The sequence below is a fragment of the Thamnophis elegans genome, chromosome 9 (assembly GCF_009769535.1).
Source record: "Thamnophis elegans isolate rThaEle1 chromosome 9, rThaEle1.pri, whole genome shotgun sequence".
In the NCBI taxonomy this organism is placed as follows: Eukaryota; Metazoa; Chordata; class Lepidosauria; order Squamata; family Colubridae; genus Thamnophis; species Thamnophis elegans.
In genome coordinates, this window is record NC_045549.1 from 65,031,694 (window position 1) to 65,055,304 (window position 23,611).

The window sequence follows — 23,611 nt, forward strand, 5'->3', positions numbered from 1 at the left end:
TCCTATAACTGACTTATTTTAGTTAATTAGTGGTCAGTTTTATTTTTAAAAAGGGAATTATTACTGCCAATGTTTCACAATTCTGAATGCAATATAAAAAAAATTAGTATAATTAGTTCAATTGTAAAATTCAGGCAAGAATATTATATATTTTTCATACTTCTTGTAATGTTACTTTAGAATCCAAAGACCTAATGGCCAGGAATGAATAACATTCCACATTAGTTTTAGCCCATATTAAGGTGCTCTGTGCCTAAGATACCTGAATGAATTTGTTAAGAAGTGTGAAACAAAATCTCCTTCGCCATAGCAGGTCATATTAGAATTCCTCATCATGGAAGTTAAAATAGTTCCATCCTTGATGTTTACGGTGATTAACTGAATGTACAGTATATGTCTACCCATCTCACATAAAATAATTTTGGGCATTAACACAATAAAAATAGTTCTGATCTAGGCTTCCCCAAACCACGAAGCAGACTCCATTGTCCTGGAAAAAAAACCCCTTTTTATTAAGTTACTTTGAATTCTGCTCATTCATATCCAGCAAAGTCTTTCAAGGGAGGATTTACAGTCACAGACCTTATCTGACTTGGAGAGCTGACAGGCCGATATCTTCAAAACTTGGCAAGGAGTCTTGGAGAGTCCGGAACCAATTAAGTGAACTAATTGTCTCCTGCAAACTCCACTCTCCCTTCGTTCCTCTTTTATTTTCTCTGGGAGGGGCCATTCACCGTCCACCTGTGGCCTTACTGTCAAGTCGATCCCTGTTCTTTAGCTGTTTCCTTCATCTGCCAACTCTACACATATAGTTCAATATGCATCCACATTTAGCAAATAGTAGTATCAGTACATAAAACCCAAATTGAAATAATTATTTTCCCCAAATAAACAAGGACAACCTTATGGAGGGATGGGGAAAGGAAAATGATTTTATTCATTTATATTTTTGGTAAAATTTAGAATATAGAGCTTCCATTTTCATCCCCACAATACAGCCTTATGAAATAAATTAGTACTTGCAAATACAATTAGTATTTGGACTCATAAACTGCCCCAAAGTGTTTTATAGCATTCTGTGGGCAGTTTACAATACCAGCATCATTTGCAAAATGCCCCTAACAATCTGGGTTCTCATTTTACTGAGCTCAGAAGGATGGAAAGCTGTTAACCTTGAGCTCCATCAGGATCGAACTCCAGGCTGTGGGCAGAGTCTCTGAGAGTCACAAACAAATCTTCACACTAATTAAGCGAACTAATTTTCTCCTGCAATTAGATATGGAACCGGAAAAATGCTAGATACTGTTCTGACCTAGGCTTCCCAAGAGCATGAAGCAAATTCCTTGTCCCGACAAAAAAAACCTTTTATTAATTCACATTCACATCCAGCAAAGTTGTTCAAGCTAGGATTTACAGTCATAGACCTTATCTTGCTTGGAGAGCTGCCAGGCCAATATCTGCAAAACCTGGCAAGGAATCTCGGAGAGTCATGAACCAATTAAGTAACTAATTGTCTCATGCAAACTCCACTCCTCTTTTCCGCTGGGAGGGGCCATTCATCATCCACCTTTGGCCTTACTCCCAAGTTCCTTAGCTGTTCCCTTCGTCTGGCAACTCTGTGCATGCGCGCACTGGGAACAGGCTCCAGCTGTTTGCCTGCCACACTGATGCCTGACTCTGAAGGCAGTTGATAACTGGCTTACGGCTCTGGCCCCCTCTCTGCCTCCGACACAGAGCCCTCATCAGAGCCTTCCCCAGACTCCAGGACTGGCCCATGTTCCTCCCCAATCTCCTCACTCTCCGAATCTGCTGCCAGCTCTCCTGGCTACTGGCAGGCCACAACAAAAATATCATTACAAAACAAACTGAAAAACTGAAAACCCAACAAAACAATAATGGCCATCAAACTAAGCCAATCAAACAATACTTTCATACAACCACTGAGCTCAACCTCCTGACCAATGCCTCAAAGTTAAGCCTTGTCTTAAGGATTTTGCAGAAAACAAAATGCTGCTACAGAAAAGGCATGCTTCCTGCATCCTCCCAGTGATACTTCATAATCAACAAGACTTTGACCATTGCCCTTTTGCAGGGTCTCATGGGGTATGTAGATACAACTGGGGAAAGGAGCGGGGTACTTCAAATAAAACCCCTGCCATAAAGGATTTTATGGGTATCAATGAGCATCTTGAATTATCCTCAGAAGTCTATTGGGAGTTAGTGCAACTCATGAATCAAATTTCTACAGTCAAAGTACTAATACACACCCATAATTGTTCACACCGCTGCATTCTGGACAAATTGAAGCTTTCCAGGATTCATCGGGAATAGACACCTGTAGAAATTGTAGAAACATGTAGAAAGCCTGAGTTGACTATCTACCTCCTGATCCGGGAATAAGTGCCTGCTCTTTAGAAGGCCAAATTTTTCACTATTTAGAAAATAGTGAAAGCATTCTAGAGATAAAGATGAGGAGTTAGGCATTTTTTGAATATATATGCTTGATCAATATAATAAGGATTGCTTATGTTTGAGAAATGTGATAGAGATTATTATTATTGTTACTGTGAATTGGATTAATATAAATGATAGCCAGAACCAACTCTGTTCACACACAATATAAATGTATTACTTAAAAAAATAATTAAAAAATATTTTTTTAAAAAGAACATATTGTTTACTGGCTGGATTAAAGTTTTGCTTTTTTTAGGGGTGACAGCTTTCTGAAAAAGTATATAGAATAGAATAGAATAGAATGGAATGGAATGGAATGGAATAACAGAGGTGGAAGGGACCTTGGAGGTCTTCTAGTCCAATGCCCTGCTTAGGCAGGAAACCCTACAACACTTCAGACAAATGGTTATCCAACATCTTCTTAAAAACTTCCAGCTGTTTACAGCTTCTGGAGGCAAGTTGTTGCACTGGTTCATTGTTCTAACTGTCAGGAAATTTCTCCTTAGTTCTAAGTTGGTTCTCTCCATAGAATAGAATAGAATAGAATAGAATAGAATAGCAGAGTTGGAAGGGACCTTAGAGGTCTTCTAATCCAACCCCCTGCTTAGACAGAAAACCCTACAACACTTCAGAGAAATGGTTATCCAACATCATCTTAAAAACTTCCAGTGTTTACAGCTTCTGGAGGCAAGTTGTTCCACTGGTTAATTGTTCTAACTGTCAGGAAATTTCTCCTTAGTTCTAAGTTGGTTCTCTCCATAGAATAGAATAGAATAGAATAGAATAGAATAGAATAGCAGAGTTGTAAGGGACCTTAGAGGTCTTCTAGTCCAACCCCCTGCTTAGACAGAAAACCCTACAACACTTCAGACAAATGGTTATCCAACATCTTCTTAAAAACTTCCAGTGTTTACAGCTTCTGGAGGCAAGTTGTTCCACTGGTTAATTGTTCTAACTGTCAGGAAATTTCTCCTTAGTTCTAAGTTGGTTCTCTCCATAGAATAGAATAGAATAGAATAGAATAGAATAGAATAGAATAGAATAGAATAGCAGAGTTGTAAGGGACCTTGAAGGTCTTCTAGTCCAACCCCCTGCTTAGGCAGGAAACCCTACAACACTTCAGACAAATGGTTATCCAACATCTTCTTTAAAACTTGCAGTGTTTACAGCTTCTGGAGGCAAGTTGTTCCCCTGGTTAATTGTTCTAACTGTCAAGAAATTTCTCCTCAGTTCTTGATGTTTTTATTGTTGCTTGCGACCCAAAGCCATCTTTATACACTTCACTTTAAAAGAAGAAGAAAGTGCTTCTATTCTATAGCATTCTGAGGACTACAATGAAATTCCCTTTGGGGAAAAAATAATGTCTATTTTATCTGAACTACTAATCTTTTCAGTTTCTGTTGCGCTTCTTCTTTTAGTACAATGCTAAAGGTGTCGGTAGAAAAAGAATTGTGAACTGACATTATAAATGTCAGAGGTCACAAAGGAGTAAGAACTAAAGGTGACTGTAAAAAAAAAATCAAGTTTATATTCCATCGGGAAATTTTCCTGTCTAGTACCTTCAAAAATAACAGTTCAGGTTTTGGTCTGCTTATGGTTTAAGGGCTAAACATTTTTTAAAAAATGAAAATGTTATGTATGTGGAAGATGATTTCTTACCCTAAAAAGAAATTTCTTTCTTCTCAACATAAATATAAATTTAGCATTCAGTTTAGGAACGGTGTGTTTCTCTTCATCATTAGAAAATAATAAAGGGTTTACTCCAAAGCCTGGCTGGGGAGTTATGGGAGTTGAAGTCCACACATCTTAGGGGCCCCTATTTTGAAAAACACTGAGAACAAGAACTACAGAGTAAAACAGAGAAAATCCTTAGTCTTAAAGTTATATTGCTTAGCTTAATCTATTTGTATTGTCCAGTTCTTTGGAAAGCATCCCCTTAAAAAAATTGAAGGGGCCAATGTTTTTTTAAAAAATAGCTTTTATTGAACTGTTTTCTTTATTTTATAAATATTCATTTATATTTGCTAATATGTATACAATGTGTAATTATTCTAAATACTTTTTACATTTTACATTTTATAATGTATATATTACATTTGATCACATCTTCATACTATAATATAACATATTCTTCATCTATCCTTATATTTATACTTATTTCTATTTTCTAATTCGTTAATCATCTTTCCTTGTTAATTTCCTAATCTTTGTATCTACTATCTAACCAATTGTACCATGTATTCCAAATCAAATAATATTCAGTTTCTCCTCTTATCTTTTATCTCCATTGTCAACCTATCCATCTCGGTGCATTCTAAAATTTTCTTTATCACCATTTTCTTACAGGGTATATTTCTTTTTTTCCAATTTTTTGCAAAAACAAGTCTGGCAGTTGTTATTACATGTAGCATTAGATATTGGAGGGTTTGGTTTGTTTGTTTTTTTGCTGTAATTTTCGGTTGATATGCCAAGTAAAAATAACTCTGGTTTTAATTATTTAATTAATTTAATTTTAATCATGGTTGTTTAATTATTTCCTCTAACCACTTTCTTATCCTTATCCAATATCGTTTTGAATGAGCTTTATTGTTAGTTCATTTTGATTAATAAATTGTTTTACTTAGTTGTATTAGTTTTGTTCTTTTAAGTACATTAAACGTGTTGATTTCATTCTTGCTCTATTGTTAACCAGTTATAGACATTGATAGCTCATGATATACTAAGTCAACAACAAAAATAATAATATAATACAATACATGACTGTCATCCATGCTGCCAATTGATATGCAATGATCGTGGTCAAAAGTGATTAAGTGGCTTGCAGATGCGTTTAAAATGAGCCTTTAAAATGAATTCATAAATACTCCACATTGTTTTTATTGTTTATTTTTTTAAAAAAAATTGAAAATTTTATTAATTTCATATATACATTCACAATTATATGATCTCATAACTGTTATTAATAATATGTATTTATAACAATTTTTCCCCTACAGTTGACAATATACTTGAAATTGCTTTCTTACCATCCCATAACTCCATCTTATCTTACAACATTCCTACTTCTTCTTCCTTCCTTCCCTCCTTCCTTCCCTCCTTTCTTCTCTCCTACTCTCCTTCCTTCCCTCCTTCCTTCCCTCCCTCCTTCCCCCTTCCCTCCTTCCTTCCCTCCCTCCTTCCCTCCTTCCCTCCCCCCTTTCTTCTCTCCTTCTCTCCTTCCCTCCTCCTTCCCTGCTTCCTTCCTTCCCTCCTTTCTTCTCTCCTCCTCTCCTTCCTTTATTGTTTAGTTTATTATTTGGACTTATGTTTATTGAGTGTTATTTTTAATATTTATTGTGCATCCTGTTGAGCTACTTCAGATAATGGGGAAAAAATAGTATCATCCATGATATTTGAACTGATTGATCACTAATACCCGTAAGTGTTAAGTAATAGGAAAAAGCCTAGTGCCTTGTTCTTATGGAGCTCAGTTTAAAAAGCAATCAAGTTTTCCATGCTACTTTACTGCCATCTAGTGACAGAATTAAATGTTTCTTTTTGTCTTTAAGATCAGTATTTTTATGACTCACCTGTCTAATTATGGCAATGACCGGCTGGGTTTATACACCTTTGTCAAGCTGGCCAATTTTGTTCAAAGTTGGACTAACCTGAAGCTTCAGACTCTACCTCCACTTCAGCTGGCTCACAAATACTTTGAACTGTTTCCAGAACAAAAGGACCCACTATGGCAGGTAAGACTTGCACTACAAGAGTCCTGTCATTTTACCTAGTGTAAATTTTAAATTTAACATATGTAATCAAACCTTATTGATGGAAAGTATATAATATGTACATGACAAAGAATAAAGTGCTTGGCTACAAGCTTTGAATATTGAATATTGAAAATACGACAACATAATGTGAAAAATGCAGTAGTATTCTGTGGTTCCATCGATCAATCAAGAAATGGCTCTGTGTGCCACAGGTGGCACGCGGAGGCATTTCTTAGGACACACAAGGCATTGCCCTATCAACTCCAGTGCGTATGTGTGCGCTGGCCAGCTGATTTTACCCTTCATTTTCTGCCATTTTTTGCCCTCCAGAGGCTTCCCTGAAGCCTCCGGAGGACGAAAAACGGCCCAACATACAAACCGGAAGTCGGGAAATGGGCCGTTTCTGGCCTCTGGAGGGCCTGCGGACGGCAGGGGAGGTTGTTTTCGTGATGTCAGCCTCTGTTTTGCTGCTTGCTTTTCGGCTGCCATTGAAACGGGGAGTGGGGACATGGTATTTGGGTGTGGGAAATATTCTGTACAGGAGGGACTGTAAGAAGGGAGTTGTTCTCACCATCTACTGCGCATGTGGCGGGGAGAGGAGTTTCCCGCCAAGGTCAACTGTCCGGCATACCAACCTGATAATGATTTTTGAAGATGTCTTCCACATGTCACCTGTGGAGTAATTGGATTGGACTATGGGCTGAGGTTACCAAGGGGAGGGGAATGAGTCATACATTGATATCTATGCTTGCACGCACTTTTATCTCAGATCCAGCTTTGCTTAGCTACTATCTACTTATAACCAGTAAAAGTACTCTTAATTCTGCAAAATGGAGTTGAGTGGTTTCTTTCTTGGTTATTAAGTGAAGCAGCCCTGACACGCTGTCTCTAGGCTCCTAGAAAGCCCCTGGAGCCTGGGGAGGGCGAAAAACAGGTCCACCATGCCATCGTGCACCAAAAGCGGGAGGGGATCACACACACTTGCGGTGTGGGGGTCACACACACATACACAAGGGGGTTGTGCATGCATGTGTGCAGGTAGGGCGCATAGAATTATGGGTGTGGGCACACGCGCGCACAATCCCCCCTGTGCTCCCCCCCGCTTTTGGCACATGATGGGAAAAGAGTTAGCCATCACTGTCCTAGGCCATTTTAGACAAGTGACTGTCCAGCCTCTTCTCAAAAGCCTCCAGTGTTGGAGCAACCACAACATCGGAATGCAAGCTATTCCACTGGTTAGGAAGTTTCTCCTTAATTCCAGATTGCTCCTCTCCTTGTTTAGTTTCTTGTTTTGCCTTCTGGTGCTTTGGAAAATAAATTGACCCCCATCTTCTTTTGGGCAGCCCGTCAAATACTGCTATCATGTCACCCGTAGTCGTTCTTAATCATAGTAAAAAAAAAAACAATTCATCTTAAACAAAGTCTTTGAGCTAAGGCAATCTTCATGCAAGAAGAGCATTTCAATAGCAGTGTTACTTTCAGTCTTCTAAAATATACACAGTCCGGGTACTTTGACATTGCTCCACTTAGGTGACATGTCCAAAAATGGAAGTTCTAACGGTTCCACCACAAAACCGCATTTGACTAAAGGGCGCTCGATGAAACCGCGTAGCTGACGTCATCACAGCGCGACGATAGCGCGGAGAAAAAAGCACGCTGTAAACGCTAAACCTAAAATTTACCCCTAAACCTAAACCTAACCCCCCTAAACCTAATCCTAAACCTAACCCTAAACTTAACCCTTAACCTAACCCTAAACCTAACCCTAAACCTAACCCTTAACCTAACGCTAAACCTAATCCTAATCCTAATCCTAACCCTAACCCTAACCCTTAACCTAACCCTAACCCTAACCCTAACTCTTAACCTAACCCTAAACCTAAACCTAAACCTAAACCTAAACCTAAACCTAACCCTTACCTTAAATTGAATCGGCTTGCTTTCAAAGCGCTATTTAAAGCGCCCTTCTTTCTCCACGCTCGCTGTTGTCGCCCTGTTGATGACGTCAGCGACGCAGTTTAATCGGGAGCGCTTTAGTCGAGCGTGGTTTTGTCATGCCACGAGTTCTAACATATCTAAAAGTATACTTTACAGAAAGCAGATGTATCGGAAGAACCCACTATATCATATATCTTTGTGTAACTCTAAATACTTTTTTTAAAATCAAAGCTTTAAATATTAGAGTTTAATATTTAATATCTTAACTATTAAGGCAGTATCATGTATGTGGGAAAGATAAATATTCTAGTACCGTGATGGCAAATCTATGGCACATGTACCAGAGGTGGCACGCAGCCCCCTCTTTGTGGGCATGCGAGCTGTCTCCCCAGTTCAGTTCCGCCGCGCATGGGCATGTGTCTCCTGCTGACCCAGGTCTCTACCATGCATGCAGGGGATGAGACACATGTGGGAGGGTAGGGCGCATGTGGGGGCACATGCACGGGACGCATGTGGGGGTGCACAAATGCACAGGGCACATGCGAGGGCACATGCACATTGCATTTTGGGGGTTCGCATGCGTGCTTTGGGCACTTGGTCTGGAAAACATTAGTCATCACTTGTTCTAACATCATAATAAAAATAAGGCATGGATTATAATTAGATTAAAATAAAATAAATCCAGATTTTAATTATAAAGGGATGATATTATTAATAGCATTATTCATTTTTCACAGATTCATAAGTTAAGATTTATTGTTCACTAGATGCATTTGGCTTCTTTATTGTCTTCAGTGCAACATATAGATTAGTGACAAAAAAACCCATAAACTAATATAAAATTGCTTTTTCTCTCCATTAGAATCCTTGTGATGACAAACGACACAGAGATATCTGGTCAAAAGAAAAAACTTGTGATCGTTTACCAAAATTCCTGGTTATTGGACCACAAAAAACTGGTAAAAACTTTATATAGGGCGTCAATCAAGAATACAAGCATGTGGCCTGGGTTCAAATACCTTTTTCAGGCTGTCATAACTCCATCTCCCAAGATATGTAAAGCCAAAATATTTGGACTTTTAAAATTATTTATTAAATTGGATGGGAGGAGCAACATCTCAGTGGATCCCTAATGGATCCTGAAACTCCAATGGATCCTTGCCTTGCCTTCTTTGGGCTGGGGCATGCATGGTATGGTTCTTCAAATCACAACCATACTGACACCTACTTCTTAAGCAAAAGCTATGGGTATCAAATTCGCGGAGTCATGATGCCATGTGATGTTTTATGATATTTTTCCCATTCGCGGAGCTGGGGTGGATGTGGCCTCTGTGTGATGCATCTGTTGTAGCCCACCAGCAGCCAGTGGAGCTCGCAGTAGATTCAGATTGTGAAGAGGTTGGGGAGGAACATGGGCCAGTCCTGGAGTGTGGGAAAAGCTCTGATGAGGGCTCTGTGTTTGAGGCAGAGAGGGGGCAGAGCCATATGCCAGTTATCAGCTGCCTTCACAGTCAGACATTAGTGAGGCAGATGAACAGCTGGAGCCTGTTCCCAGTGTGCGCATGCACAGAGTTGCCAGACGAAGGGAACAGCTAAAGAACAGGGGTCGACTTGGGAGTAAGGCCACAGGTGGATGATGAATGGCCCCTCCCAGAGGAGCAAAAGAGGAATGGAGTTTGCAGGAGACAATTAGTTCACTTAATTGGTACGTGACTCTCCGAGACTCCTTGCCAAGTTTTGCAGATATCGGCCTGGCAGCTCTCCAAACCAGATAAGGTCTGTGACTGTAAATCCTCCCTCAAAAGACTTCGTTGAAAGTGAATGAGCAGAATTCACAGTAATTTTGTCAGGACAAGGAATTTGCTTCATGCTCTTGGGAAGCCTAGTTCAGAACAAGGGCCACCAGTTTGACACCCCTGGTCTAGGAGAACCTCCAAATTCTAACACCAGCTCATCCAGAAAGAGCACCCCTCATCCAGAGTCAACGATGACATATTTCTAGGGCCTGGGGTGGAGGCCAAAAGCCAAACTGCTTCATCTTGCCAGGGTTGAATCCTTTATCCTTTTCTTTCCTTTCAGTGTCTTTGCAATGTTTTAGACGAAAACGTTAAAGCAATGCATCTTGATTTCTTTTCCCATGCTTGAATAATAAATAAAATCAAAGAAAACTTAGTCAAAGGAAACTTACTTTTGTTCGGCAAAAAAAGCTCTTTATACATGCTTGTTTTTCTTTAAAATTCTTTTGTTTTGCAAGATCCCCAATCTGGGTCGGTCCCTTGGACTAGTCCAGTGTTTCTCAACCTTGGCAACTTGAAGATGTCCGGACTTCAACTCCCAGAATTCCCCAGCCAGCGAATTCCGGACATCTTCAAGTTGCCAAGGTTGAGAAACACTAGACTAGAGGTTATCTGGAACCTCTGGTCCTGATGACCGACTGAGATTGGATCTTGCAACCTTGTCCTGGGATACGTATATTTGCCTTCATCCTTTGTTTGCTTTCTACTTTGTTTTATTTGCTAGTGTAAATGCGATGATGCTTGCTAAAGGAGCTGTTTAACCCTACATGAAATAAGGATCTGATTGACAGAATGCAGAAGTGTCAACTCAACTCTTGGACTGTTACTCTTTTTGCAGGCACAACGGCTTTGTATTTGTTCCTGATTATGCATCCTTCCATCATTAGTAACTCCCCCAGCCCCAAAACCTTTGAGGAGGTACAGTTCTTTAATAGAAATAACTACCACAGGGGGATTGATTGGTAAGATGGGCTACTAGTATGAATCTAAATCATTCTGTATTATGCACAATACAAACATGTCATATGTCTAATGTGTGCAACTTGGTGTGAACTTTTACCATTCTTCCAAAAATTCTGTCCGTGTAAGTCCTCGGTCCTCAGCAGCAATTTTTCCCGTTTTCACTTTGAAACGGGAAAAATGGCTATCTAAATATACAATGAATTGCATTCATTGTGCAAGGACTCAAAAAAGTAATTAAAAAGTCAGCTGCATGTTATTGTGATGTAAATGCAAATATCTGAACAGTCAAAAATCGGAATGTTCATAAAAGAAACAAATCTGTATTTATTAGAGCAACATATTGAAATAAGAGTGAAAAACTGCTACATTTTTTCTTATTTTTTGCATAGAAATTTCTAAACATTCCCATGATTTCAAATAAATATTTTCTATATGTAGTGTGGTATATGGTATTCCAACTTCGTGGATCAACATCTTACTTCTTTTCAAATGGATACCCTTGAATCTAGCTTAAGCAATTTACGTCTTTGCATCTTCTCTGAAATTTCCACACCATCCCTACAGAAAATAATGTTCACTGAACTTGGTGCACTGACTATATTTTTCAGAGTATAAGACACACTTCTCCCCCCTAAAAGAGGGTGAAAATTTGGGTGCGTCTTATGCACCAAATGTAGCCCCGCTCAGCCCCCACCCTTCGGCCTCCACATTTTATATCTGTTCCAGGCTGCAGGGATTACCACAGACCATGTCCCCAAAAATTGAGCTTTTGGAGGGTGAAAAAGCAAGGCACAGAGGCCAAAAGGTTAACCCGAAACAGCTGCTGCCTTGTTGGACCAGTTCCGTGCTTCGCCTGCTGTACTCACTGGAGTGCCTTGTGACAATCAGCTGCATTTTTTAAGCTGCGTATCTGCCCTAACGAGGTTCATGCATGTGTAGCTTGCATGCTCACAACCAGCGAACTGGTTGCTAAAGTTGACCTCTGGGAACAGCTGATTGGGGGTATTCCGTGAGGCTGATTCACCCGCCAATCAGCTGCTCATGCTGAATCAGGCTAATGTGCTGAAGCTGACCAGAGGACTTTAGTCAGATGAATACCGATGGATAGTGGTAGGCAGAAGCAGATTTTTTTTTCTTATTTTCCTCCCCAAAAACTAAGGTGCGTCTTATACTCTGGAGCGTCTTATACTCCGAAAAATACGATACTTACTAGAAAATGAAAAGTGGGTTATAGCTTAATAGTGTTTTAAACAAATTACTTTTTTATTATATCAAGTCCACTAACATACATAAGTCATATTTCTACAAGACCCATAAAATGAAAATAGAAAATGTTACTAAAAAGGAAGACAAATGTTGATATTTTAAAATTTTCATTTTGGGGACAAATTCTATACCATGGACTTTTAACTTTTAATACGGATAGTTGTAAAGTCAATGTGTAAATACTGTTTGAATCAATGCCAAGAGCCCTGGAAACAAATGGAAATTTTGGTTGTATCATTTCACAGCTGTGATATACGTTACTCATTCTAACTAGATTTGTAAGATATCAAAGTTGCAAGTTGATTTTGATGTAAAACCCCTTGCTGTTTCTTTGTCATAAAGATGTCAAAGTTAAAGCTGGATTTGACAAGTTTAAATGTAACTCAAACCAAATCACATCCAAATCTCCTAAAGTTAACTTAAGATATAATGCTTTCTGTTTAGAAAATATAATTAGGCAGAATGAAAATCAGTTGCTAATCTTCTAATTGTAATTGGTTTCACATACCGTGTTTCCCAGAAAATAAGACAAGGTCTTATTTTCTTTTGACCCCCGAAATAAGCGCTTGGCCTTATTTTTTGGGAGGTGTTATTATTTTTGAGCTGCAGGAGGCCCCTTAATCTTGGCTTGCTGCCCGTGGATAGCTGATCCAGAGAGGGCTGGAAATTCTGTCTCTGTTTCTGGCACACTCTTGCCAGCCCTAGCATCGCTGGGCCTTCCACTCTTTCTGTGGTGTGCAGTAGCTAGGGCTTGTGGGAGCAGCCTCTGTGAGGCCACTCCGTGTGGGTGGCAGGCGCATGGGGGGTGCATGAAGCATGTTGCTGGCTGCGCATGTGTTTAAATATTTTAGAGGAGGGCTTATTTTAGTGCATGTGCTCAAAAGCCTGATTGGGCTTATTATCTGGGGAGGTCTTATTTTCAGGAAACAGGATATGTACACATTTACAAAAATGATGTGCTTTGCTAGAAAAATAGTCTTAATATGCCCAGCATAACTTTTTTTTCCATATGTACTAAAATATTTTTCATGTTTCATAGGTATATGGAATTTTTTCCTACACCGTCCAATGTAACCGCTGATTTTCTCTTTGAGAAGAGTGCCAATTATTTTCATTCGGAAGACGCCCCTAAACGAGTTGCTTCTTTAATTCCTAAGTCAAAAATCATAACTATTCTCATTGATCCATCAGACCGAGCATATTCCTGGTATCAGGTATACATTTTAACAAAATGCAGATTCTAAATGTATGTATCAGAGGTGGGTTGCTCCCGGTTCAGCCTGGATTGACCAAACCGGTAGTGAGGGTGGCGGGAGGCTCTGCCCACCCCCCACCCCCCGGACACTTCTGCGCATGCTCAGAAGCGCTGCGTGTACCCACGAGCACGAGGAAATTGGTAGCGCCAGATTTTGAAACCTACCTCTGGTAGATATGATGATTTGCTTCTGTTATTCATTACATACCACAATTACACTCAGAGGTATGGATCATTATTGACAAGTCCATAATTGATAGATTTAAAAACTGTCAATGAAAGCTTTTTGATCCCTTCCTTGTAATTCAAGATGTTTACTGGGCAGTAAGTCATCTCACTGAGAACTGACTGTTACAACTCAATAATTTTTTTAAGAAACATGAAGCAAGAGAAAGCCTTATCACTCAGACAGAAAACATAAGATTCTATCAAACAATAAAATGTCTTATCAAATGAAATAATGGCATGGTTTGTTTTCATTTTTTTAAATTTTTTATTGAAGAATTAAAATACAAAAAAAAATAACCAGGATCAATCTTCCAAATTGTTATGCTTAAAAACATTCAAACAAATTTTATTAGTGTTATATTTTATATACTTTTGCATCTGTCCCCTTTTATAACGGTTAATCTGTATATACCCTTCTTAGTATTAAATCCAGCAAAATGCTTGCTTCGTATTTGGCCTTGAATCAAGGAGCTACAGTATCTGCATGGAAGCAAATATTCAGGAAGGAAGAAGGACTTAAACTAACTTGGCTTTACAGTTGACCTCCTTCCATTTGCTTTTCAGCATCAAAGATTTCACAAAGACCCAGCTGCTCTAAAATTTACATTTTACCAAGTGATCACTGCCGGACACCATGCTTCGTCCGAACTTAAGTTGCTGCAGAAGAAATGTCTGATACCTGGATGGTATTCCATTCACCTAGAAAGATGGTTAACTTATTTCCCATCTTATCAGGTAAACAATATCACGTTTCAAACTATTCAGAATCTAAAGAGTAGGGAGCATTTTTAGTGCTCACAGGTGGCTGCTGTTTTGCTTTTCTGGGCCAGAATAATAGATTGCTTCAACAAAACCTCACCTGCAAATTGTTATTTCAGAATTTAGGGAATATTAAGAGGTGCCAGCATTCCAGGGACTGCAGCTGATCTAAACATGGCCCAACCATGCTGTATCCATACCAGTGGTGGGTTGCAGGCGTACCGGAGCCTGCAGAGAACACTGGATACCGTTCTGGTACAGTGTTCCAGAGGGCCCACCTTATGATTCCATTCAGGTGGCTCCATGTTTTTCAAGGCAACTGTGTGATTTGTTTGGTTGTGATTATTAAAAGTTGCCCATCTTAATCGCCATTCTTCATCTAGATTAGGGGTGTCAAACTGGGCTAGATGCATCACGCACAGGCCACGGCCACCCAAGCTCCGCCAAAGGGGAAAATGTCACAAAGCATCACGTGACAGCAACATGACGCAGCAAGTTTAACACCTGTGATCTAGTTGATAAAACTGGTATGTTATCCCAAATTGGTTTCCTAAACCTAAGCCTGAGGAAAGGCAGAGAGTCTTAATATTTTATGTATTGGAATATACGCCCCTTTTTATAGTTTGCAATTTTGAAACTTGCATATACATTTTTCAAGGCAAAAGACATTTATTTTCTTACTGATTAATTTTATTTCTCAGGCAGCATTGGTGTATCAAGCAGCTTACAATTCAGTTCAATTTCCTGTAACGAAATGAACATTAAGGAAACTTCAAATCATTAAAATTGATGATAAATATGACTGGATTTAAACCTTATTCAATTTGTATATCTCTTCCTTTCTAAAACTTGAAAATGAGTTTCAAGTTCTTGTTTATAAAATCTTGAATCCAGAATTGATTGATTTTCTTTCTTTCTTTCTTTCTTTCTTTTTTTCCAGTTACTAATTATCGATGGACAGCAGTTAAGAAATGACCCAGCTATAGTAATGGAAGAAGTGCAGAAGTTTCTGGGAGTTACTCCTCATTACAATTATTCGGAAGCTCTAACGTGAGTTAATTGGTTGATTTATCATACCATATACAATTAAAATGGACAGAATAAATATTTTTGAGAACAAAGCAACTCATACAATTGTAACTTGGCTTAATAAATCAAAATATGCATAAATATTATATTCCTCCATGTAAGCTATTGAATCAGGCAGTCTATAATCAATACTTATTTGTCCAAACTAAGAAATTGGGGTTACAAGGTTTGGAAGAAAGAGGAAATCATGATTAAAAATATTCTGTTTTACTTATGGTTCCTAAAAAGGAATAATAAAGGAACAATCTGCATGGCTACATATACAAATAAACACACACCTTGGTCAAATATCTTATTTAAAAGCCATAGAATAATTGTTTCTTTATTTCTTCTCTCAAACATTTTTTTAAAAAACCCTTTGTCCCAAAAAGTTATATCTGTAACGTCTTTCTTAGAAGGACAGTCTTAAGGAAACAATTAATATTAATATATTAACCAATGAATGACAAATTATTATGATTAAAAACAAGTACCGGTATAGTATTAATTTGATAATATCAGCACTTTATTTTGGGATTTACTCAAATACTACTCCATTAAACCACTAGCAACTATTCACCACCATTGAATTTCCATAAATCTTCTTTTAAAATGAATATAGTAGGCTATTTCAGAGTCAAAGGAAGGACTACATCCAATAAACTGGTTCTGCCTTTTAAACTGGCAAATAGAATGACATCCTTTTTTCCGAATAGAATAGAATAGAATAACACAGTTGGAAGGGACCTTGGAGGTCTTCTAGTCCAACCTCCTACTTAGGCAGCAAACCCTACACAACTTCAGACAAATGGATATCCAACATCTTCTTTAAAACTTCCAGTGTTGGAGTCTTTACAGCTTCTAGAGGCAAGTTGTTCCACTGATTAATTGTTCTAACTGTCAGGAAATTTCTCCTCAGTTCTAAGTTGCTTCTCTCCTTGATTAGTTTCCACCCATTGCTTCTTGTCCTGCCCTCAGGTGCTTTGGAAAAAAGCTTGACTCCCTCTTCTTTGTGGCAGCCCCTGACATATGGGAACACTGCTATCATGTCTCCCCTAGTCCTTCTTTTCTTTAAATTTGACATACCCAGTTCCTGCAACCGTTCTTCATATGTTTTAGTCTCCAGTCCCCTAATCATCTTTGTTGCTCTTCTCTGCACTCTTTCTAGAGTTTCAACATCTTTTTTACATTGTGGCGACCGAAACCTAATGCAGTATTCCAAGTGTGGCCTTACCAAGGCATTATAAAGTGTTATTAACGCTTCATGGGATCTTGATTCTATCTCTGTTTATGCAATCTAGAACTGTGTTGGCTTTTTTGGAAGCTGCTGCACTGCTAGCTCATATTTAAAGGGTTGTCCACTAGGACTCCAAGATCCCTCTCACAGTTACTACTATTGAGTAAGGTACCACATATACTGTACCTGTGCATTTTGTTTTTCTTTTTGTTTTTTAAATGTAGAAGCTTACTTACAGCAAAAGATTTTTCATCCAAAAGCAAGAAGAATCAGAACTCATTTTCTTTTTCCTTTGATAGAAAAATCTAATGCTAAGCTCATTCACATGGCATCCAGTGGGTCTATAATAAATAATTACACACAGAGACCACTTGAACTTAAAACATTTATTCACTCGCCCTTAAAATGAGATTGATAACCTTGGATTGTGTCTTTTTATGGATTCTCCTAAGAAAGACTCAGAATAATATGGTATCCATTCCTAGCTCTGTTTCATGTCTCTTGAGTCAGCTGTGGTTTTTTAAGATTTGTTTTGTTTTCTTGCAGCATGTATAGAAAATTGACTTTATTTACTGAGAAATAAAGATGATTTTAAAGAGAAAATAGATCAAATTCACTTCTAGAACAGTTCTGTTCAGCTTTCCACTTCTTTTCCTTCAGAGATCTTGGCCTGAAATACTGTTAATTATTACCAGCTGCATCTAAATTCAGTGCTTGTCTTCTTTTCTTATGCAAAACGATTTGTTAACATATTTCCATTTAAAACAATTATTTTTCCCCAAAAGCTTTTCTTTTGTTCCAGCACTTTCACTTTTTTAAAAATTATTTTAACCTTAGATATCCTTATTTCAGTTTATAAGCCAGCAAATAACCAGCCAATTTCATTGAAACCAATGACACCAAATGTGGTGCAATTTCGTTCCAAATATAATCCATACAACGAGGTAGTGTAAACCTAGAACACCCAGTGATTGTCCTAAACACCCCACTGTTGTGTTTGTGAGAAGGCAAAGACAATTTATTGCTTATTCCTTTCTGGAAATGTGCCGATTGTTGACTTAGACAATATGCAAATCAAGCCAATACTGTATATGAAATTAAATACCATGTTGGCATCAAACAAGATAATCATTCTTATGTATTATAAATAGATTGTCATGACAATCATTCATATATAAGCATAAATGTGAATGTTAGGAAAATTTTATGCATCACAAAAATTATGTATGGAAGATAGAAATACATAAGCTCAATCCATATGTATGTATTTTAATTCTTAGAGTTTAATTTTCTGACTTGGAAAATCCTTAGAATTAATAACACAGTCTGTCTTCTATGTGCCAAACTTTTTGATTAAGACATTTTAAAATGTATTCTCTATAACTTTGTATCTATTCTTTATAACTCTGTTACACTGTGCCAAATTGGAAGAATTATTAATCTGCTTTGGCCTTGCAAGAACTTTCTGGCAAAAAAAAAAAAATCTATTCTATCCTGGAGATTCCAAATACTAAACCTGAAATGTGGAAATCATATGCTCATTCATTAAGATGTAGATTTATATCTGCCTCATTTGATTTCTCTTGTGAGTGATAGTCTTTTTACACCTCTTCTACTTTTTTTGTTGCTTCTTCTGTGAAATATATTCTGGAGCTCCCTTAGAAAATATGAATGAGGAATAATAATAATTATTATAATGTCCTTCCTATAGGACAGAACAAGATAGTGGCTGGTTGAATTACTGACTCCAGTCATGTTAATTCCATCTGGAGGTCATATCGAGCTGCGGTGGTGCAGTGGTTAGAGTGCAGGCTACTTGGGGGCAATATGCTAACTCTGTGAACTGCTTAGAGAGAGCTGTAAAAGCACTATGAAGTGGTATATAAGTCTAAGTGCTATTGCTATCGCTATATAGACAAGGTTATGCAGACAAGGCAATAAAAGGCGTGGACCTTTTATTGCCTAACAAGAAAAATGAAAAGCATTTACTGAGTTTAAATGTAGACTATGTTTCAGGTTTGACTCACACAAAGGTTTTTGGTGTCAACTTCTGGAAGAAGGAAAAACAAAATGTCTTGGAAAGAGCAAAGGGAGAAAATACCCTCCAATGGACTCTGAGGTAAACCCTTATTTTAGATGCATTATTGATAAAGTCCACTACTTCAAGATACAACACATTTTATGGGATAGAACCTCATGTACCCATCTGTAAATTAAGAGGTTTTCCTATAACCCAAAAAGTCAAACCATTCAGTGGTAAAACATATTAGCTGCACTAGCTGAAAAGTTGTGCTTAGAATAATGACTGATTTCATGCATTTATTTCACAACCCCACAAGATACCTGTGTCAGCGTTCCAAATACCATGTAGAATCAAATCAGAATCGAAGGCAAAACTATGCTTAAAGTTCCAATTTAGTAAAGCAGGCATATTGGCACATAGCTGTGGGGATCCCAAATCTGGAAGTTACATCAGAATCCCATCCAGTTAAAAGTTCATGATCTTGTCCCCACACCCACAATCCATCACATGGTCCAATCTCCTTCTTCCATGCTGGCGTCCATGCCCAGCTTCTTCCGATCAGGTGTACTGGTGTGGAGACAAAGGATGACCTTGGCTTCTAGCAAAGAATGAAAAACAATACATTCCAAAATCCTACTCCTTCTAATCCCCCCTCCCATTGACTATACTTAAAGAAACAGCATAATGAAATAAGAGAAAGTGTGGCAGGCCAAAATTCTAAAAGGAATATAAATGCAGGCCTGACAACCTGGCAGATTTAATATACATTTAACATACTCAGGGGTGGGATTCAGTCAGATCGGACTGGTTCCGCCAAACTCAATGCTAATTTTACGCCTGGTTTGCCCAACCGATAGTTGAAAGGACTGGCTGGCCCACCCACCCTGCCCCGCCTCTCCTAGGAGTCTCCACGTGGCCCATTTTGGATGCCAGGTAAATGCAGTGCCTGTGCAGAGGCTCTCAGAGGGCAAAAAATGGGCCTTCCGGAAGTCTGTTTCCGGCCTCTAGAGGGTCTCCAGAGTTCAGGGGAGGCTCGAGAAAAGCCTCCGGAGCCTGGGGAGGGCAAAAAACAGGCCTCCTGGAACTTCCGTACATCCAGATATGAGCCTGTTTCTGGCCTGCAGATGGCCTCTGGAGCATGGAGAAGGCCATTTTCGCCCTCCCAGAGACTGGCATAAAGCCCCCGGAACCTGGGGAGAGTGAAATCCCCCCCCCCATGGTGCAGAAGGCTGAGTAGGCCACGCCTACCATGGCCACGCCCACCCAGAAACCAGGCAGAAATTTTTGCTAAATTTTTTTGAATCCCACCCCTGAACATACTCATACTAGAGCATTGACAGCACTATTTCAAAAAAACGGGTTGAAAATCGCTTATCAGTTGTTTGGGAAGCGGATGTATTAAGCCTGCATCTCGTGCATCTTCTTGAACAGCTTATAAGTCAAGTGTAATATTTTAAAAAGGACACAAATCTGCAGTCTAGTTGGGGAAATCAAAAGGGAAATCATGGACCCTTTCTCATCTTTCTTCCTGGTATGCAATCTCTGCTAGAGCGATAAGAATATTGGTGTGTCCATTAGTCATCTATTAATATTTATTTTTAAAAATGATTTACACAACAAGAAAATGTATTTTTCAGGTTCAAATAAGTGAAAAGGTAGAAATAAGGCAACTGGATTATTTCGCTAAGTAAAATGTCAGCTTTTGTATCCACCAGTGCAGGGTTTTTCTGTCAAGCTACTACAGAGATCACAATGTGGAACTATCAAAGCTTCTTCACAAATTGGGACAACCGCTGCCATCATGGCTGAGACAGGAGTTGCAAAAAGTGAGATAGCACAAGGACTCTTCTTGACTTAAAATATGAACAAACTTAAGTTTCCAGGAAACTTTATCGGAACTAAGGCTCTTCAACTTGAAAAAAAAAAAAGAATGAGATTTGTGTGATATATTTGTGTCAACCGGATTCTAAAACATTGTATGAATTTATCTTTGACAGTACACGGGTTTCATAACAAAGTAAGGATAGATGGATGTAGCACAAAGCTTAATCTATCATGACCTTCAGCTCTGTCAGAAATATGAAAATGCATCATGTAACTCCTGTTCAATGCAATAGAATTGGTAAATGGATTGTGTTAGAACACTGTTTTCGTGACATCCAAGTTTGGGTTAAACCTCAAGAAGAATATCAATAGAATGTTCCAAAATCAGAACAAATATTTACAATTTTATATAGTTTACTCCTATCACTTTAATAATATTGCGTGTGTCTCTCTCATGTTGATTTTGTAAATTAGCTGTTCTACTCAGTTTTCAAATAATTGAATTATACCGGTGACTTTTTTTTTTTAAAGGTGACAAAAATGTAGCACAAAATGCCAACCTTACTCTCTCTTCATAGTTCTGGTTTAGAAACATAGAAGCGGATTTTAAATCAGTGAATGTGGAGTAAGAATATACATTATTTTAAAAAGAAAGGATTCCTCCCAATTGGCCTAAACTGTCGTAATAGCATCAACACAATATAGAAGCAGTTTGCCATGGCCTTCTTCCAGAACTGTTTTATGAATGCAGTTTAACTCATTTTCTGGTGGGCTCCATCTAAGTTTGACACTGCTTCATTAATGAGATCAGCCAATGAGCAATATTAGTGGGTAAGAATTGCCATTACTGGAATATCCACATATGAGAATTCATTTTATCTGTTCATCGTGTCATCCGAATTGGGAGTTTTCATAAATGTGAAGATTTCTAAAATAGATGGGACAGGTGCCTTAACTCAGCTACTATGCTATATCAGGGGAAGAATTTTATATATCCATCTAGATATGGAACCGGGAAAATGCTAGATACTGTTCTGACCTAGGCTTCCCAAGAGCATGAAGCATGAAGTCCTAACAAAAAAAACCCTTTTATTAATTCATTGTGAATTCCTCTCATTCACATCCAGCAAAGTTGTTCAAGCTAGGATTTACAGTCTTAGACCTTATCTGGTTTGGAGAGCTGCCAGGCTGATATCTGTAAAACTTGGCATGGAGTCTTGGAGAGTCACGAACCAGTTAAGCGAACTAATTGTCTCCTGCAAACTCCATTCCTCTTTCACTCCTCTGGGAGGGGCCATTCATCGTCCACCTTTGGCCTTACTCACCCCCTGTTCTTTAGTTGTTCCCCTTATCTGGCACCTCTGTGCATGCGCACACTGGGGACAGGCTCCAGCTCTTTGACTGCCTCACTGATGTCTGACTCTGAAGGCAGCTGATAACTGGCATACGGCTCTGGCCCCTCTCTGCCTCCGACACAGAGCCCTCATCAGAGCCTTCCCCAGACTCTAGGACTGGCCCATCTTCCTCCCCAACCTCCTCACTATCCGAATCTGCTGCCAGCTCTGCAGCGCCACAACACATACAGAAAGTAGTGTTCCTAGGCCTGCTGTCTCATTCCATTTTCCTTTGGGAGATTTGTGGCGTCAACAATTGAAGGAACAATACTGTTTTGTAACGTAAATGATTTACCTATTAAAAGAGCCCATAGGATGCTAACATGCCCACAATTCCCTCATTTGTCACCAGCTTTTACATTCACACTGCTGTTTATGCACAGATATCCCGCAGTCCTGACTGACAGTAAGAAAACTGAATATGTTCTCAAACCATGTCAACAGAGAGTTGAGGAAATCACGGTTCCGTAGAAGCACAGAGACATTTAAAATTATATTGATTTAAGTTTGCAGTTGCTTCTACACACTGTTTCTCACTTGTATCCCACTCCCTCCACTTGCCTAAATACTATTCAACTAGGTAGGTTGGTAGGCAGCTGCTAGAAGAATGGAGGCTGTAATGTTTTCATCCAGAACCAGTCAAAAGCTGGCGGGCCTCAGAATTCCTTTATCTTCCACAGAGTTTTACTGATTCATAAATTTGGCAGCTGTGGATGGGATTAAGGTTTCCAGATGGAATTAGGGCTTTCTGGTTTTTCCCACAGATAATATATATGCTAAAAATGGATGTGCTAGGCATTAATCAAGAAATCATCCAAGCAGGCCTTTGATTGTGAAATATCATACATCTCCCAAACTCCATCCAGACACTTAAGAAAATATTTAGATCACAATTTAAAAGAAAATCTCAAGAGAAAGAAGATAAAAACCAAACATGTTTATGCCTTCTGGTCTACCTGGAAAAGCAATGGGCATATCCATTATATTATTAATCCCTCAGTTGATGCTAATCAAGCAAATAAAAGCTAATAAAGCAAATAAAAAATAAATTTAAACAATTAACGTGCTGTTGTTGCCTTCAAAAGCAATAGGCACAATTTTAATTTTAAAGATGTGGCAAAATGTTGGCTGATGTTAAGTAGAGATGATCAATGTTTTAGAACAGTGGTCTCCAACCTTGGCAACTTTAAGGCTTGTGGACTTCAACTCCCAGAGTTCCTCAGCCAGCTTTGCTGGCTGAGGAACTCTGGGAGTTGAAGTCCACAGGTCTTAAAGTTGCCAAAGTTGGAGACCACTGTTTTAGAAGACTACAAAGAATAAATCTAAATACTTTTATAAGCCAGTTTTACCTTACTAAGATCTGTCCCACGATGCTTCCCATCCAAATAATATGGTCCGTATTAGTTAAATGTAAAACATATATTTTCAGATTAAAAACCATTCTATTGAACAAAAACGTTGTTCTGTTCTATTGAAATCCATATAGTGAATTAAATATACAAAATGTTGCCCAGCGAAAAGTAACATTTTCTTAATATAAATATTCTTTTAAAAGTCTTCAAATTGGTGTGGCTTGAAAGATATTCACAGATTAGAAAAGTTTATAGAGTAGTTTTAGCTCAATTTCCATCAATTATTGAAAATCAGCACTTTA

The 23,611-nt window shown here is 38.5% G+C and overlaps 1 protein-coding gene across 2 annotated transcripts in view; it reads left to right on the forward strand.

Annotated features, from left to right (window-relative positions):
• The window catches only part of LOC116513413 (bifunctional heparan sulfate N-deacetylase/N-sulfotransferase 3), a 75,085-nt gene extending 54,511 nt beyond the window's left edge, over window positions 1-20,574 (forward strand). Inside the window, exons 6-13 of one of the 2 annotated variants that reach the window (XM_032224479.1) lie at window positions 6,003-6,185; window positions 9,007-9,103; window positions 10,779-10,902; window positions 13,209-13,383; window positions 14,217-14,387; window positions 15,352-15,461; window positions 18,733-18,835; window positions 20,455-20,574. In XM_032224479.1, the coding sequence (XP_032080370.1) occupies window positions 6,003-6,185; window positions 9,007-9,103; window positions 10,779-10,902; window positions 13,209-13,383; window positions 14,217-14,387; window positions 15,352-15,461; window positions 18,733-18,835; window positions 20,455-20,574 (1,083 nt within the window). The remainder of the gene's footprint in view (window positions 1-6,002; window positions 6,186-9,006; window positions 9,104-10,778; window positions 10,903-13,208; window positions 13,384-14,216; window positions 14,388-15,351; window positions 15,462-18,732; window positions 18,836-20,454) is intronic. The other variant, XM_032224480.1, reaches the window with a different exon arrangement.
• The last annotated feature ends 3,037 nt before the right edge of the window (window positions 20,575-23,611 follow it).